Genomic DNA, 17,210 nt, shown 5'->3' with positions numbered 1-17,210 from the left:
ATCCTGGGGACACTCGGCCCAAGTGGATAACCTTTCTGACTCGATCTCCACCTTACTCGAAGCACACCATTGGGTAGACATCCCTCCTGTCAGGTTACATTATACCTGGTCCAATAATAGAAGTGGTGACCATAGTCTAGCTAGAAGACTCGACAGATTCCTCATCAAAGAGGCTTTCCTCACTCTCCACCCTCGTATTAGGCAGTGGGTTGGCTCTGGGGGTTTATCTGATCACAGACCTATATTCCTGGAACTCTCTGATGATATCCCGAAGATCAACAACCCTTTTAAATTCAATGCTTCTTTGCTCAAGGATCCCAGCTATCATCAGCTTGTATCAGAGTATTGGAGATCAAATCCTATCGCGGAAGAGGAGGAGCATACCACTGGTTTTATAAGGAAATTATCTGAACTCAAGAGGCTCTCCAGAAATTGGGCACACCTGAAGCGGATTAATGATGATAAGATACTGAAGGAGGCCGAACGAGCCATTGCCACATTTGAGGATTCGTCAGATGGCACCTATACAGCACCGCACAACAAGGATCTATACACTACCCTTATATCTAAGCGCACACAAATTCTAAAGGAAAGAGAGGAGAGCTGGCGCCTTAGAAGCAGAGCCATATGGTTGGCTGAAGGAGACAATAACACTAAGTTTTACCACAAATTTGCAAATGGCAGAAAAGCCATTAACACCATCTGGGAACTACAAAATTCTCAGGGACAGAGGATCACTGATCAGCAGGGTCTGGCCAGACTTGCTAATGAACACTTCAAAACCATCTACAAGGCACCCCGTGAGGCTAACATTCTAGAGATAATGTGGGTCGCTGAATACTTCCCCAGATTTGTAGAACAGGAGGATTCGGAGAACCTGATGATGGCTGTATCGAAGGAGGAACTCGAGGCCACCATTAAATGGTTTAAAAAAGACAAGAGCCCTGGACCGGATGGGTGGACCATCGAATTCTTTATTGCATTTTTTGACATCTTGGGGGATGATCTTCTCAGAATCGTGGAGGACAGTAGGAGGAATGGTAGCATACATGCAGCCATCAAATCCACTTTTATTGCCCTAATTCCGAAATCTGATTCTCCTACCTCCTTTAATGATTTTAGACCCATCTCTCTCTGTAATGTTCTGTACAAGATTATTGCCAAAATCATAGCAAATCGCCTGAAGCCTATACTGTCTTGTCATATATCCCCCGAACAATTTTCTTTTCTCCAACATCGACAGATACATGAAGCGATTGCCACTGCACAGGAACTTCTCCACACTCTGAAGACTAAGAAACAGAAGGGCATGATTCTCAAGGTGGACCTTTCTAAGGCATTTGACAGAGCAAATTGGCTCTATATCAGGTTAATTCTTACTCACCTTGGCTTCCCTTTTGCCTACATCAAATGGATTATGAGCTGTATCAAGGATGTATCCTATAGTGTCCTTCTTAACGGTGAAGCTACCCCTTTCTTCCTATCAGAAAGGGGACTCAGACAGGGTTGCCCCCTCTCCCCACTACTCTTCCTCCTTATTATGGAAGGACTGAGCAGATCCATCACTGCTGCGAGAGACAGACAACAGCTTATTGGCATCAAGATTTCAGATAATTTCTTTTTGACACACCTTCTGTTTGTTGATGATGTTCTGATTTTCTTAAATGGAAGCATCAGAGATTCTTCAATAATGCACAATATTTTCAAGCTCTTCCAACAGGCTACGAGGATGATGATTAACGAAGGTAAATCCACCATCACCATTATCGGTTGTTCTCAGCATGAGTCTATATATACTACCCAACGATTTCCTTTCTCTGTACTCAATTTGGATGACGGGCTTAAATATCTGGGTTTCCGTTTAAATCCTCTCAGGTACAGGATAGCAGACTGGACATGGCTTATCGCAAAAGTGGAGAAACGATTACAGATCCGATACCACAAATATCTTTCCAGGGCTGGCAGATTAACCCTCATCAAGGCAGTTATTGAGGCCACTCCAGTTTTCTGGATGACACTTGCATGGATACCAAAAGGCATATTAAACAGACTTCAAAACATTTGTTGCAGATTCTTATGGAAGGGGAATCAACTTGGAAAAACTTTTGCTTGGGTCAAATGGGATCGCATCGCTATACCAAAACGATGGGAAGGATGGGGCATAAAAAGACTCGATCTATTCTTGAAAGCCTTGGCTGCTAAGCTGGGCTGGCAACTCATCAGCTCAAACAGTCTCTGGACCCAGGTAGCACAAGCAAAATACATATGGCCTACAAATTTGATGGATTGGCTCAGACAGTCTCGGCCCCCAGCTAGCAATATCTCCAACATATGGAAGGCAATGATGAACGCGCTCCCCCTGCTACGACTTGGAATTACTTGGAGAATAAAGGAAGGCAATGTTGTATTGGAACAGACCCATGGGTAGGATGTGGGAACGCTCACAGATAACCTGCCGACTTAATCAGCTACCTAAATGACAGAGGCATCATTTACATCAAGCATATTTGCGACCACATCAACTCCACTATCCTACAATAGGCTTGGAAATCGGCTTATGATTTGGACATACCTGATCACTGGAGACAAGACTGGTAGCTATATACTGAAGCCCTCACACAGGCCCATATCTGCTTAACAGAGGAACCCGACGAAATCATCTAGGCCCTTGCCAAGACTAGTCATTACTCCCCAAAAGAGGGATACATCAGCCTCATGGATCCCCATAAACCTCAATCTATTGACCCAAATTGGAAATCTTTCTGGAAACTCAAGGCCGCCCCTCGCACCCGCCTGTTAATGTGGAACATACTCTTAGACAAGATCCCTACGGGTGCCAATTTGATGAAGAGATCCTTTCATGGCCCCTTCCGTTGCCATCTTTGTCGTATGGATGATGAGAACACCGAACATCTCTTCCTGAACTGCACTTCATCTAAAGAGTTATGGAATGGTATAACTGCCCACTACCCTTCCCTACACCCCTGGCAAGGCAACAATATCCAAGATGCTTGGAACTCATGGTGCCTTGCCCACAAAGGCAAAGCCAGGAACATGCCTCTCCTTGTCAACTGGGCCATTTGGATAGCCAGGAATCAGTCCATTTTCAATCTCAGAGAACCTCACTGGCCATCTATCACTCATCACATAATCTCTGATTATGATCACCTACCAGAAGATGACACCGTAGCCCCTCAGCGCATCATCACCCCGGAAATCATTGATAAATCTAAACCTTGGGCATATTTTGATGGTTCTGCCCAGGAAGCAGGCTGTGGAGGGGGAGCAATTCTATACCTGAATGAAAAACACTGTTTCAAAATCCAAATAAACTTGGGGATGGGCACAAACAATTTTGCCGAACTCTGCTCTGCAAAACACCTCATATATTTTGCATTATCTCATCATTGTACACATCTTCAGTTATTTGGTGATTCTAAAATCATATGTAATTGGCTCAATAATGCATCTCATTGCAATGCATATACTCTCAGGCATATCCTAGAGGAAGCTCACAGAATGATAGACATATTTGACTCTTTTGTCTGTCGACATATCTACAGGGAACAAAACTCGGAGGCTGATCAACTTTCAAAAGAGGCAACACATCTTCAGGACAATGTTTGGTTGATACAGGAGGAGATTGATGGTACTCACCATCAATATTACCACAGACCGTTTATAGAACAGGGACAAATTGGGCTTTAAGCCCATGATTTTGTAGAGCTCATTGTAAAAACATGTTTTATTTTCTTATATCTATCAGTCGGCTGTAGAAACAGTTCTTGTATAGACATATATAGTACTCTCTCTGTATAGAGAAGATATATATATTTTGCATCCTTTTCCCTCTCTCTGTTAAGGGCAGTTTTGATACAACTCTGATTTCAGACTCCCTGCGTGGAGGTTCACCACTCAGCAGTTTTAAGTTTTTGTAAACAGACTTAAATGTATCCTGATAAGGCAAGTAATTCCTCCATATGCATATGCCTCGGCATCTACAAAATGTAATTTCTTAATATTAATAGAAATTACGATTTTTTCCAAGGGAAAAAAAAAAACATGTGGTAGTAAAGAAGACACTATTCATTCAAGCAACATGTGGAGATGATCAGTAAATTATCGTGGATATTCCATTGGAAGAATTCATCATAATAGATCTGACAAATATTGAATTTTTTTACTGTGAATATTAATTCTTTTTAGATCTCAGATTCTTTATTTATTGTTTGTATGCTTAAATATAAATTAGCTAAAATTCAAGAAATATAGAGTGAAAATAAATACACACACTAACCAAAATAAGCACAATTTTTCCCTTGGGAAACCCTTATGGGAGAAACCTAGCTAGAAGGTGAGGTTGTTTTGATCTCTATTCTCTAGTATGGAAAAATGTGTAGATACAAAGAAAGAGGTACTCTTTATAGAGTTACCTAAGACCTATGGCTTATAAAGTTTCTACAAATCTCAAGCCCTTTTTTATTCTCTCTAACATCCCACTCCCAATTTCTTTGCTCAAATATGGAAGATAATATAATAACATGAAATGTAATCCCTACTCCTCCTAGTGGCCTAGTATTTAACATAAACCAATAGCTAACTATATGAAAGGTTTGACTCCCTCAAACCTCAACTAGAGTTACGATTTTGGACCTTCTATAGTCTTTTTTAAATTCCACACATGGCTAGCCCCATATGCATGAGTAACAGGGATTAACATGGCATTGACTTGTACCATGGTGGTCAGTATGGTATATCAACTTGCGAGAGGCATAAATTTTGCATAAAAACTTCAAGTACCAGATGGTATCGCACAAACGATATTTTTTTTTACCACAGACAAAATCGTTTAATGGCTCAAAATGGATCTGGAAGAATTCATACATAAATTTTTCAAATTAGGACCCATTGATAAAAAAAGACCGTACAAGTTGATTCATTTAATTCTTCCACGTTGAAATCATTGAGATAGATGAAGAACAATATAATAATTCAATCTGAAATAAGAGAAATTATAAATGAGAAATAGTATCGCAATTCCCTAAATTACATATGAATGAAGTCAAAACTGGAACAAACTTACCCCTCAAAGAATACAAACCTATGAGAAGATAGAAAAATAAGTATAAAGAAATGGGGTTTTAAGAAATGAATGATGATAACCTATTGCAATGCTCATAACCATGACAAATCTAGAATGATGAGATAAACATAAAAGAGTAATATATAGATATATAAAATTAAATATGTGGAAGTTTCTCAAACAAGTGTAAGAAATCAACCAAAACATGATGGAGGCTTTTGTAATTAGGGAATAGTCATGATGAAATAACTTAGCACTCTATTTTTATATTGTAAATAAGCATGTGGCAAGTGGTTGTGGAATCACATATGTGATAAAAGAAAGAAACTATGTAAACTAATGAGAAAACACTTAGCATGAAGTGTATGAAGGAATGTTGTGAGAAATTCTATAATGAGAGTTTGAGAAGGACTATGCACAATTGACAAAACAAGTGATTACCCCAGAATTGGAAATGGGGCTATCATGAGGAACACATGCCCACAATAATGTGTGCTTCTTCTTAGGAGATCACACATGTTCCTCGTTGTCTAGGCTCTGTAAGGCCCAAGCTACCAAATAGGACCCCAACGAGGCTACCTGATTAGCATTGCTCAAAAGTGTGTGTGCATTATTAGGAAATATAATTATGTTAGTCTTATGCACTATTGAAAACCTTAGCTTTGTGGAATTTGAAAACCCTACCAATGTGGAATGTGGAAACTCCAACATAGTGAGTTCAAATTTGAGTGCATAATTAGAAAATGTGAGTAAACACACCATATTGACCATGCATCACAAGTTGGCGATGTTTTTCGATGTATATTGAAGTGAAATTTGAAGACATTACTTTTGTACAATTTGAAAACACTGCTTTTATGGAATTTGAAAACCCTCGTATTGTGGAATTTGATGGAATGGAATCATATGGATGTAATTGTTGTTTATATCATTATGACTAATTTATTGCCAACACTCTCTATCTCTCTATTCCCATTTACACATTTTCTAGTCTCTCTCTCTCTATTTATATTTCCCTCCCTCTCAATTTGTAACGAGCACTTCATCGACTCTCATTGAAGAAATTTTATGAGATTTCTTATCATTGGGATCTCTAACCAATAGAAAATATGACCAACAAGAACTATGACCATAGTAACTATGACATACAAGAACTATGAACTTGAGATCTTTAACCCTTAGGAACTATGACGCATAGTAACTATGACCTCAAGAACTTTGACCCTCATGAACTATGAACTCAGAATCATACCTTTGATGTTCATAGTCCCCTTGTCAATTAGGAACTATGACTTTATTTTACAAGAATCATGACCATAAATTTGTCTTTATTTTTTATTTGCTGAGATCACACGTAGCACGTGAGAAACAATATTTGTATACCAAGAATAAAAATTGAAAATTGAAAATATTATCTTAATAAAAAAAAAATGACATATTCAAAGAATATATCTCAAAGCATTTACAACTAAAAGTAACCTTATTGACATAATGGAACAATGAGCTTATTCTAAAAAGCCATATAAATCCCAAATCCTAAGAAACCTTTTTATTAATAAAGTATTCCACACAATGTGAATGTATTAACCAACCACTCACATAGCCAAATCAAATATCATAATAATTAATTGAAAATATTTAAGAGGAAAATAATCTATGGTCATAGTAATATAGTCACTTGAAACAATATATTAGTACAAAAGAAAAGTTGTACATAAAATGATTCCTCCCAACCTCCCATATATTATCCCTTCACTCTTTTTAAATAGATATCGTGAATCAATTCTGATTTAATCTATGAAATAATAGTTATTAGTATCAAGTAAGATATAAATGTCTAGAACATATAAGAATGTATATTTACAAATGATATTAATAAAATAAATTTTTACCTAAAAATATCTCAAAATAAATCTATATTTCTAAAACATATTTATTTTAGTATTTCTTATTTTATTAATATTTAATAATTTAGTAAACAATGATAGGCATCAATGTGATCAACATCAAAACACTTACTACATAGTCAATTTCACATTGCCTAAATTTATATCATAAAAATTAACTAAATTATAAATTTACTTTAAATTATTATTGTTAATTATAAAAATAATTAATATATGATTTAATCATATACACATTATAAAACATGTAACAATATTGTTATCCATGGAGATTCACCTCATTTTATGATAGAAATTGTTAATTTGTAAGTAACTCTTTTTACAATATAGACATCAAAACACTTACACTATGATAAATCTCACATCTTCAATATTTAAATCCTAAAATTTAGCTAAAATATAACTTTATTTTAAATTATTACTATTATTACTTATAAAAAGAATTAATATATTAGTTAATCATATATGCATTTTAAAACATGTAATATTATTTTTATCCATAAGTATTTATTCTAGTTTATTATAAAAATTCTTAATTTGTAAATAGTTTTTTTTACAATACCATGGCGTGTAAATACCACATGCCCAATTAAACATAATGGAATCCATCTTCATGACTACGGCCCCACACATAGAGAAATATAGAATAGTAGGGAAAAACTAAAAAGAAAATATTATATCCGAGTTATCTTTATTTTGCAAGACATTTATTAAATTATTTGAGTTCATATGAATTTTTTTTTCTTTCTTAATTATTTACCTCTAATGGTATGTTTTCAACAAGAACATGTGTTGGTATCTAAGTTTTATACAAATTTGAATTATTATAAAAGTTTTTACAAATTTTAAACTCATCAATTAAAACAATTATAGTTCACAATATGACAAACACGATTTAAATACTTCACTATTTTAAATACCAACCAGGTCGAAGAGTTTGTAATTACCAAACAAGATCTTTACATTCCTATCACCACATAGAACCTTGCCATACAACAACGTATTAACAATTTTTATTTTTATTTTGAATTTCTCTTTTCTTCTAAAGTCAAACTAACAAAAATAAATTGATTATTATAGAATGACTTGTCATATTTCAATTAAAAATCCTTAAATATTTTACCCTCCTTTAATAGTTAAACTATTTTCTCATTTATCTTATTTTTTGAAAAGCCTTGTCTAATATATTCTTATAACTAGATATAATGTAAATCTTATAACTATACATATTGGGAGGCTAAATAAATTTAACGAAGCATATTCTTATGACTACGTATAATGTAATAAGATATTTAAAAAAAAGTTTAATTTCAAAATAATATATTTGACAGATAAACAATAAATAAATTATTTAATATAAGAAATATTGATCTTGGTTTTTTCCATTTAGTCGTAAAAAAAAAATAAGAAAAATTCCTTGTTTTATTTACCCGCCCAAAGGTCTTACAAATTTCAAGAAAAAGAGAACTTTTGCATTTTGGATTCATTCCTTTTATTCATTCATTGATCAAAGGTGGATTGAGTTTTATTCATTTATTAGTCGTAGTTCTTGCAATAAAAGTAAATGAATAGTTTTTTTTATTGCATATTTAATGTGTCAAAAATATTACTTTGAAGTTATGGAATCAAAGTTAAGTTAGTTTTGGTAGTAAATGAATATTTTTTTTATTATTGTATATTTAATTTGTCAAAAATATTACTTTGAAGTTCTGGAATCAAAGAGGCTAGGTTCTTACTTACATGAGGTCAATTTTGATAGAAATCACTAAAACATCTAGTATATTAAAGTATTCTCTCTAGACAAAAAAAATTAACACATTATTTGAACCAACAACTTCAAAAAAATGTTGCCAACTAAATAGAGAAATTCTTACCACCAACATACGAATATGATGTGAATGGAATCTTATAATGTACAATTGATCTTGAGAGTGATTTAGTAAATTTTCAATGGATTGTGAATAATTTACACATTTATACTGGACTCTAGAATTCATCAATAACCTGCTTGTATTCAAGACTAGCTCTTGTTTTTAGAATTATAGTAGTCAACAAATCTAACTGAAAACTTATTAGAAAACCAACCTGAACTTATTTTTCTGAAAACTAGGACTAATTTTATAGATTAAATGTAATATACTCATACACAAAATAGTTTATCTCAAACAACAACTTAATAAAATGATACAAATTATATGTAAATACATCCAGAGTGCATCTTTTCCTACCAAGAATGTTTGCTGGACTTGCACATCATGAAAGCTTTATATTTGAAATTGAATCCAACAGCCTTAATTTGGTATTCCGTTGAAATTAGTCAATTCGAATATGAGAATATTTTGTTTAGCTACATGGGCTTCACCAAAGTGATATTCAGTGATATGGTAATCCATTACAGTATCCGACCTCCAAAACCTCTTTTAATAACCGTATCAACTTGTTTTGGTTCTGCAAATTAATTGTACTTTCTGCTTTCAACGCTACTGCTTGTGTCCTCGCCTACAAAGTTTGCAACATCAATTAAAAGAGAACATAATCAAGTAAATTAGTATTTATTCCCAATATAAAATTTAATTTAAAAGTGTTGAAATCATAATATGTTATTAGATGGGATTTTACTGGCGTTGTGAAGTGAGCTTACATAACCTGAATGCAACATTTGATCTCAAATCATATCCACGACCCGTACTCGAGAAAGAGCACCGGCAGCCGCAACCTTCAGATGGGGAAGAGATCTGGCCAGAGGAGCCTCTTGGTTATGTCCATTATGGAGTTACCTTGGATGTTGTTACAGTGAGGTACGGTGCTTACCCCGGTGCTGGAGAGGCTCAAAATGAAACAGAGAAGCATCTATTACCTATTCAACACCCTGCAAAAATTCAGCGCTCAATTTTTCAATTTAAATTCCCAAGCCGGAAAGAATTTGAATTTTGAAATCCTTTGGTGTGGAGGTAACATTGAATGAATTAATTTCATGTCTTATCCACTTATGGGAGTCAGCTATCAGAGGTGCCGAAAATTGGCGGAGTTGTGGAGTGTCGGAATATTGACGGTATTAACGGAATTGGTAACGGAGATGGATGGGGCCCGCTGGCCACGTCAACCAGCTTGAGCAATGTGCAATCGAGATAAGTTTGAACAAAACTAAATTGCTGATTTTCTATCTAAGAGAGGGGTTGTTAAGTAACAGTGAGATTAAGTCGATTGCAGATTCTCCGAATATTTGGGAATCTGACGGACATGGGGGCAGTCAAAAAATTGACCGCGCCCATGTATTCCTGAATAAAAGAAAATGCTAGAAAACTATTCATAAAAGAAAATGTATCAATTTTTGGAGGAACTAATTGTTTTTTTGGAATATATGTATGGTTATAATAGAATAGATGACAGAAATTAAGAAAAAGATCCAATAAAGAGAGATATATATATATATAGTATGAATCAATAGGTAGGTAGGTAGTACCATAGCGGACTGTTATCAGAATATTATGTTTCAGTTGAAATAAAAGAATTAGAAGGTAGAAAAAGAATTTGAAAACATATGTTCTTATGCATTTGGAAAAATATGATCAAAATCTCAAAATCACACTTTCAAAGTTCAACAAATCAGAAATATTGGGTGATGTGGTGATAAAAACTAAGATTCTAATGGAGAAAAAAAAATCTTTAAAAATTGCGAAGGATTGAAATCTTATTGGAAACAGAAACCAGTAGAGCCTTTTTTTTAGGAAACAGAAACAGTAACATATAGCTAGATGACAAGTTGTGTAAAAAAATTAACCACCAGATCTCAATGAATAAACACTGGTATATACTTAAACATGACAAGCTGTGAAAAAAATTAACCTTCTGATCTGGATGAAGGATATGGCTGGAATGTACCGTGTAACTTCACTAAGCGACCTCGCGGCACAGTGAGTACTTTCTTACTTACAAAAGAAGATTTGAATCAATAAGCGTTGCAGAAATTCTCATTCCAGGACGTCACTGTTACATGTGATGGTCTGAAGTGTCTTTTTCTCTAAAGTAAACGCAAATGTTTCTCTGCGAAAAGTATAAAGTATATATATTTTAATGTATATCTCTGACAAAAGAAAATAGTTTCCACCAGTAATTAGTTAAAATAATGTGGACCTTTCGGTCGATGTGTTTGGACTTTGTCTGGCCTCCAGGCTCTGGGCACTTCCTCACAGTTCCATCGCATTGTCTGTCAACCCTTCACCTCTGCTATTAACGATCAGATCTTGACCGTTGATCTGAACTCGATCCTACGGTTGTCGCTCAGCCGATCAAATCAACTTGCACGATGATCCTCAACCGTCGATCTTCCTCAATCATATCTGACAGTTCACAACGATTTCGGGTGAGCAACAAGCGAGAGGGATACCCGCCCGATAAAAATAGTTTCCTCTCTCTCCTTCGCTGCTACGTGGAGTGCGATGAATGGCATTGGGCAGACTCCGACTTTTACCGCTTACCACCCGATGGAAACCATTTCTGCTCAAATGAAACCGCTCTCGGGCGTTATCTTTCGAGCACCTCCTCCGCCCGATAGCTGTCCGATCTACTCGTCTGAGATCTGACGGCTCGAACTTATTCCGCTCCCGCCATGACTTCAGGCCTCCGGTGATTGATCTCCTTCGTCCATCTCTCTCGATCCAATGACCTTCGTTCATGATCACCTCAGTCATCCTCCGCTGCCCGACCAACATCCTGACCATTGATCCATCCCATCCAACGACCCATATGCCCCTGTACCTCACTTCCCATCAGTCACCCGGGGAGGAAAGTTGTTGGCTCTGTCAGTATTTGTGACAGTCGAAGAGTTGAACTGAAATAACGGAAGGCATGGTCGAAAGGGGAAAAACAACAACACGATGTAGCCGAACCAATAGAAATGGTCATGGAGTGTCGCTGGCATAAGCGAGCCACCTGACAGCGCGACGAAATTACCAGAATTTGGTCACTGTGTTTGTTAGGAAAGATACCTCTGGCTCATGTCTGTCTAGTTATGGAATCATGTAGTTAGAAGCTAGAGGGGATCGATTAAGACATCTCGAGCCTCAGAGAGCCCGAGAGCATTGTAAAAAAGCCTATAAATGGCTGAAAGTTAGAAGAAACAAGGATTCAACTTTCGGAGACGGTGGATACTCTATTCCTCCTAGCGTCTCATCTTCATTCCAGTAATACAAGCTTCTTTTGCTGTTATATGTTCAATCACCATCTTTCCCTCTGTTCTAAGCTTGCACCTGAATGGGTTATTCATGTTTTCTTCTCTGTCAAATGCTAGATAACTGTCATCTTATCTCTGCATTAATAAATTAGATTTGTAAGCTTCATTTACTTTCTGTAGCTAGCCATTCATATGTGTTTATGTATGTATCTGTTGGTACAGTCAGGATTCTCCATCTATTCATTGAATCTATAAACTATTGAGCATTATTGGTTGAAAGCCTTGTCAAGCTGAGGGTGTTCACGCATGTTTTGAGTGAAAATAGAGTTGAAACAGTCATCTGACTTGATCCAAACCCCAATCCATTCCAATAGTTCAGAGAACGATATTGAAGATTTATATGTTTCCAGGCATCTCCGAGCTACAACCTAGGAGAGCTTCTTGGAGTGCTAACATAATTGGCGTTGTTGCCGGGGAGAGGAGAATGAAGCTCATCTTCCCTGGGGGACGACACAGATCCAGCTTTGATGGAAGACAAAGTCTAGACACTATTTCGGTTGTAATCATCTATCTGGTGACTCTCTGGAGGACAAACCTCTTGGCGACTCCACTCCATAGTTCTGGTTCAGTTTGGGAGGCATACTCGGAGAAATCCTCAGAAGCCATAGGCTGATCGAGTACTTGACCCTGAAAATACCAAAAGAAAGAAAGGCATTGCAAAAAGGAGCACCAGGTTCAGGTAGTTCTAAACAATATTCTATATGTCTTCAAGAAAATCTTGTAATAGAACAAATACATGTTGAGAGTATAGCATCTAATACTAGCAGTGAAGAAAAAATCTCAGAGATTCATAGAGCTCCTTATTCTTTAGGTTCTCCTTCCATTCTAAGCCCAAAGGAAGCCTCTCCTCCTATCCATCAAACTCCTTTAGTCCTATCAGTCACTCCTCAACCCTTTGTCATTCAGACTTCCAGTACCCTTATAGCCACCATAGCTATGGCAGGTCCACAAGCACCTACCAAAATGGAAAGAATCATAGCTACTAGGTATGGACCTCTAGTACTGCCCACTCCTTTGAATGCCATGCCTACTGGAGAATATCAAAAGTATAGGCCTAAGTTCACTGGGACTGAAGGTGTTACAGCTGAGGAACATCTTGAATCATTCTATAGCTATGCTGATAACCTAGACATTAGTGAAGATGATGTATGAATGAGAGTCTTTGTCCAAAGTCTAGATGGAGAGGCTAGAAAATGGTTCAGAGAACTGACCCCAAGGTCTATAGCAGATATTGAGGCTTTAGATGATGCATTCCTAAAGCATTGGGGGGATAAGAAGGATCTACTCTACTACCACACCGAGTTTGGGAACTTAAAGAGGGAAAATGGTGAGTTGTTGTCCGATTTTAATAAGAGGTTTAACCACATGTACAACAAGATACTAGCTGAAGTAAAACCCACCACTACCTCTGCTAAACTCACCTATGCCAGTGCCTTTGATTCTGACTTCTATCTATTGTTGAGGGAGAGACGATGTGCTACCTTGGTTGATATGTAGGATGCAACCTTGGAAGTAGAATCAAACATCATGGCTGTAGAGAAGCTCAAGGGGAATGTCAATAGAAGGAGACAGAGGGGTGAATCTTCATCATCTTAAGATCCCAAGATAGATAAAATGACCAAGATGATAGAGTCATTAGCCTCTGAAATCTCCAAATTAAAGGTTGAGCAACACCGTGGGAAAGGAAGAGTTCCTAATACTTTTGCTCCCAGAAACCTAAATCCATATATAAGAGCTAATGAGTAGTTGCAAATTCTGCAAAGAAGCAAAGATGCCAATGAAGACCAAAGGGTGAAGACCCCTTTCCAGAATGTAGTCATGGAAGAAGAGAATTTTGAAGAAGATGATGAGATCCATTGTCTGGAAGACAAAGGTAGTGCCTCCTTTTTGACCTCAGCTGCCTATGAAAAGTCATTTTTCAATGACCAGATTAGCTAAGAGTGGGATGGTGGAGCTGTTTTGAAAACTGATGATCAACACAGATATGATCTGAGGTCAAAGATGAATAATGCCAAGGAAACTCCTATTCAGAGAGTTGTTATCCCTGTAATATAGCAAGCTAAAAAGCATAAACGACCGGCAGTTGATCCCATCATCCTCAAAGCTCCAGCTCATGAGGTAAGAGGCCTTGACAAGTCTCCTTCTCCTTTCAGTTTTGAATCAGAAATTTAGAAGCTAAGCATACCTATACCTCTGATTGAACTAGTGAAGAATGAGTCCTTCAAGAGATCTATCCTTGAGGCCCTTGAGCCTAAAGCCATCCTAGCCTCCACTGACTATGTAAATCTGCAAGACAACAAACCAGCTATCGTTCTCAGCCCAATGATCGAAAATTGTGATGACAGCTCCCCATCATTCTATGTCTCTTTGACTATTCATGACAAAATCCTTCACAACTGCCTTCTGGACACAAGAGCCAACCATAATCTAATGCCCAAGGCTGTCATGGATGAGTTGGGTCTTGACATTACCAAGTCTTATCATGACCTGTTTTATTTTGACTCTAGAAAAGTGAAATGTTTGGGATTAATCAAAGACCTAGCCATCACCTTGTCTCAGCTGCCCATGAAGAGCATGGTGATGGATATTGTGGTAGCGGATGTACCCCCAAGTTTGGCATGTTTCTCTCCAGAGGTTGGATCAGAGAAGCTCATAATCAGTGATGAAAGGAATCCCACTATTCATCCCATCTATGTTGTTGACACTGATTTTGGAGCCTATATTCTTCAGATTGAAGAATCCCAGTTGGCCTCCATGCAACTTAAGAAATAGGTTTGCCAGATCACAGAGGAAGAACGACCACAAATTTGGGACATGTTCATTGATGGAGCTTGCTCTAAGGAAGTTGCAGGGGCAGGTGTAGTCGTTGTGTCCCCCACACAAGAACGCATTCATTTATCTTTCAAGTTAACTTTTCAGGTCACAAATAACATAGCAGAATACGAAGCCTTGACATTAGGCTTAAACGCTACTAAAGAAATGGGCATCAAAGGTGTGAAGGTGTTTGGAGATGCAAACCTTATCATTCAGCAGGTCAACAAAACTTTCCAAGCAAAACATCCAAGGTTGAAAGCATACAAAGATGAGGTATGGAAGCTCAAGGACTCTTTTAATATTTTCAGCATTTCTTACATCCCGAGAATGAAGAACCATCTTGTTGATTCCCTTATTGTGTTTGCTAGCATGTTTATTCCTCCTTTGCCTCCTAAATTGACTTATGAAGTTCAGGTGAAATATATACCATCTCTGCTTGACAATGTCAAATACTAGAAATTTTTTGAAGATGATGATGAAATTAATAGGTTTTTACAAGTCATTGATGAATTTTCTGAAATGCACATTGACCAAGAAAACGAAACCATTGAAGAATGTAACCAGTCCAAGCTAAAGGACGAGATTGGTCAGGACAACATTGTTCAGCTACCTAGTAACCATATACCCAAAGGATTGGTGCCCCTAGAGAAGCTGTTTGATCATAATGATGTACCTTATAAGACTACCAAAAAAGAAAATGAGTCTGTTGTTCATAAACATAATGTAGGGAGTCTAGCCCATCGAAAGTACATAAATCTGTCCACTCACTTGTCTTCTGCCCAAAATTCCGAGTATTGCACCCTGATAAAACAATTTGCTGATATTTTTGCTTGGGAGTACAGTGATCTTAAGACCTATGACACCAACATCATCCAACATAAGATTCCACTGGAGAAGAACACCATCCCTTTTAAGAAGAAATTAAGAGCTATCAGCCCTCTCTTATTGCCTTTGATTGAAAAGTAAATCAAGAAGCTATTGGATGCCAAGATCATAGTTCCCCTAAGGTATTCAAAGTGGATAGCTAACCTTGTGGTAGTAAGAAAGAAGAATGGAGAAATCAGACTTTGTGTTGACTTCAGGAATCTGAACAAATGCTCTAAAAGAGACAACTACCCCCTGCCTAAGATGGAACACTTGTTGCAAAAAGTTTTAGGGGCTAGAGTCATGTCTTTCTTAGATGGATTTTCGGGTTACAATCAGATTGTTGAACATCCACAAGATTAGGAAAAGGCCGCCTTCACTACTCCTTGGGGCACTTTCATGTACTCCAAGATGCCTTTTGGATTGATGAATGATGGGGCTACTTTTCAGAGGGCCATGGACATAGCCTTTTTGGGAGAGAAGGAGAAGTTTGTCCTTATTTACCTTGACGACATAACAGTATTTTCCAGCAGTCACAAGGACCATTTGCAGCATTTGAAGAAGGTGTTTCTAAAATGCAGACGGTTTGGAATTTCTATGAACCCAAAGAAGTCACAGTTTTCTCTAGAAGAAGGCAAGCTCCTGGGACATATTGTTTCTGTTGAAGGTGTGAAGATCTATCCAGCGAGAGTTCAAGAAATTCAGACATTGTCCATCCCAAGGTCAAAAAGGGACATTCAATCATTCCTGGGAAAGATTAACTTTGTCAGGAGGTTTATTCCAAACTTTGTAGAGCTAGTGAAGCACATCACTTCCATGCTGAAGAAAGGATCAGAAATAAAATGGACAGATGGTGCAAGAAGCTCTTTTGAAGCCATCAAACAAGCTATCATGGAAGCTCCCACTCTAATCAGCCTAGATTATACCAGGGAGTTTCATATCTTATCTTTTGCCTCTTATGATACACTTGCAGTAGTTCTATTACAGAAAAACGATGAAGGCGTAGAACACCCTGTGGCCTTTTTCAGCAAAACTCTAAGGGACGCTGAACTAAGGTACGACCTTGTTGAAAAACAAGCTTATGCTCTCATAAAATCTTTAAAGGCATTCAGAATTTATATTTCGCATTCCAAAGTGGTTGTGTATGTACCTTCAGCCTCAGTAAAAGATGTCCTAACTCGGCCAGATATTGATGGAAAGAGAGCTAAATGGATTGCAAAATTCATAGAGTTCAACATAGAGGTGAAGCCCACCAATCTTGTCAAAGGCCAAGGCATGGCTAAGCTTATGGCTGAGGAAAATTGCAATTTTT

The 17,210-nt window shown here is 37.1% G+C and overlaps 1 protein-coding gene across 1 annotated transcript; it reads left to right on the top strand.

The window, feature by feature from the left end:
* The first annotated feature begins 2,715 nt into the window (after positions 1 to 2,715).
* Positions 2,716 to 3,708, top strand: LOC149184665 (uncharacterized). The gene has a single exon (XM_089415408.1). It carries the CDS (start codon positions 2,716 to 2,718, stop codon positions 3,706 to 3,708), a length of 993 nt encoding a protein of 330 aa, XP_089271534.1.
* Positions 3,709 to 17,210: the final 13,502 nt, after the last annotated feature.

The sequence above is a fragment of the Pinus tabuliformis genome, chromosome 3_2, assembly GCF_031772625.1.
Source record: "Pinus tabuliformis cultivar Carrire ecotype Pingquan chromosome 3_2, CPIR1, whole genome shotgun sequence".
Taxonomy (NCBI): Eukaryota; Viridiplantae; Streptophyta; class Pinopsida; order Pinales; family Pinaceae; genus Pinus; species Pinus tabuliformis.
Note: the sequence above shows the minus strand (reverse complement) of the source record. Positions and strands in the feature narration are given on the sequence as shown.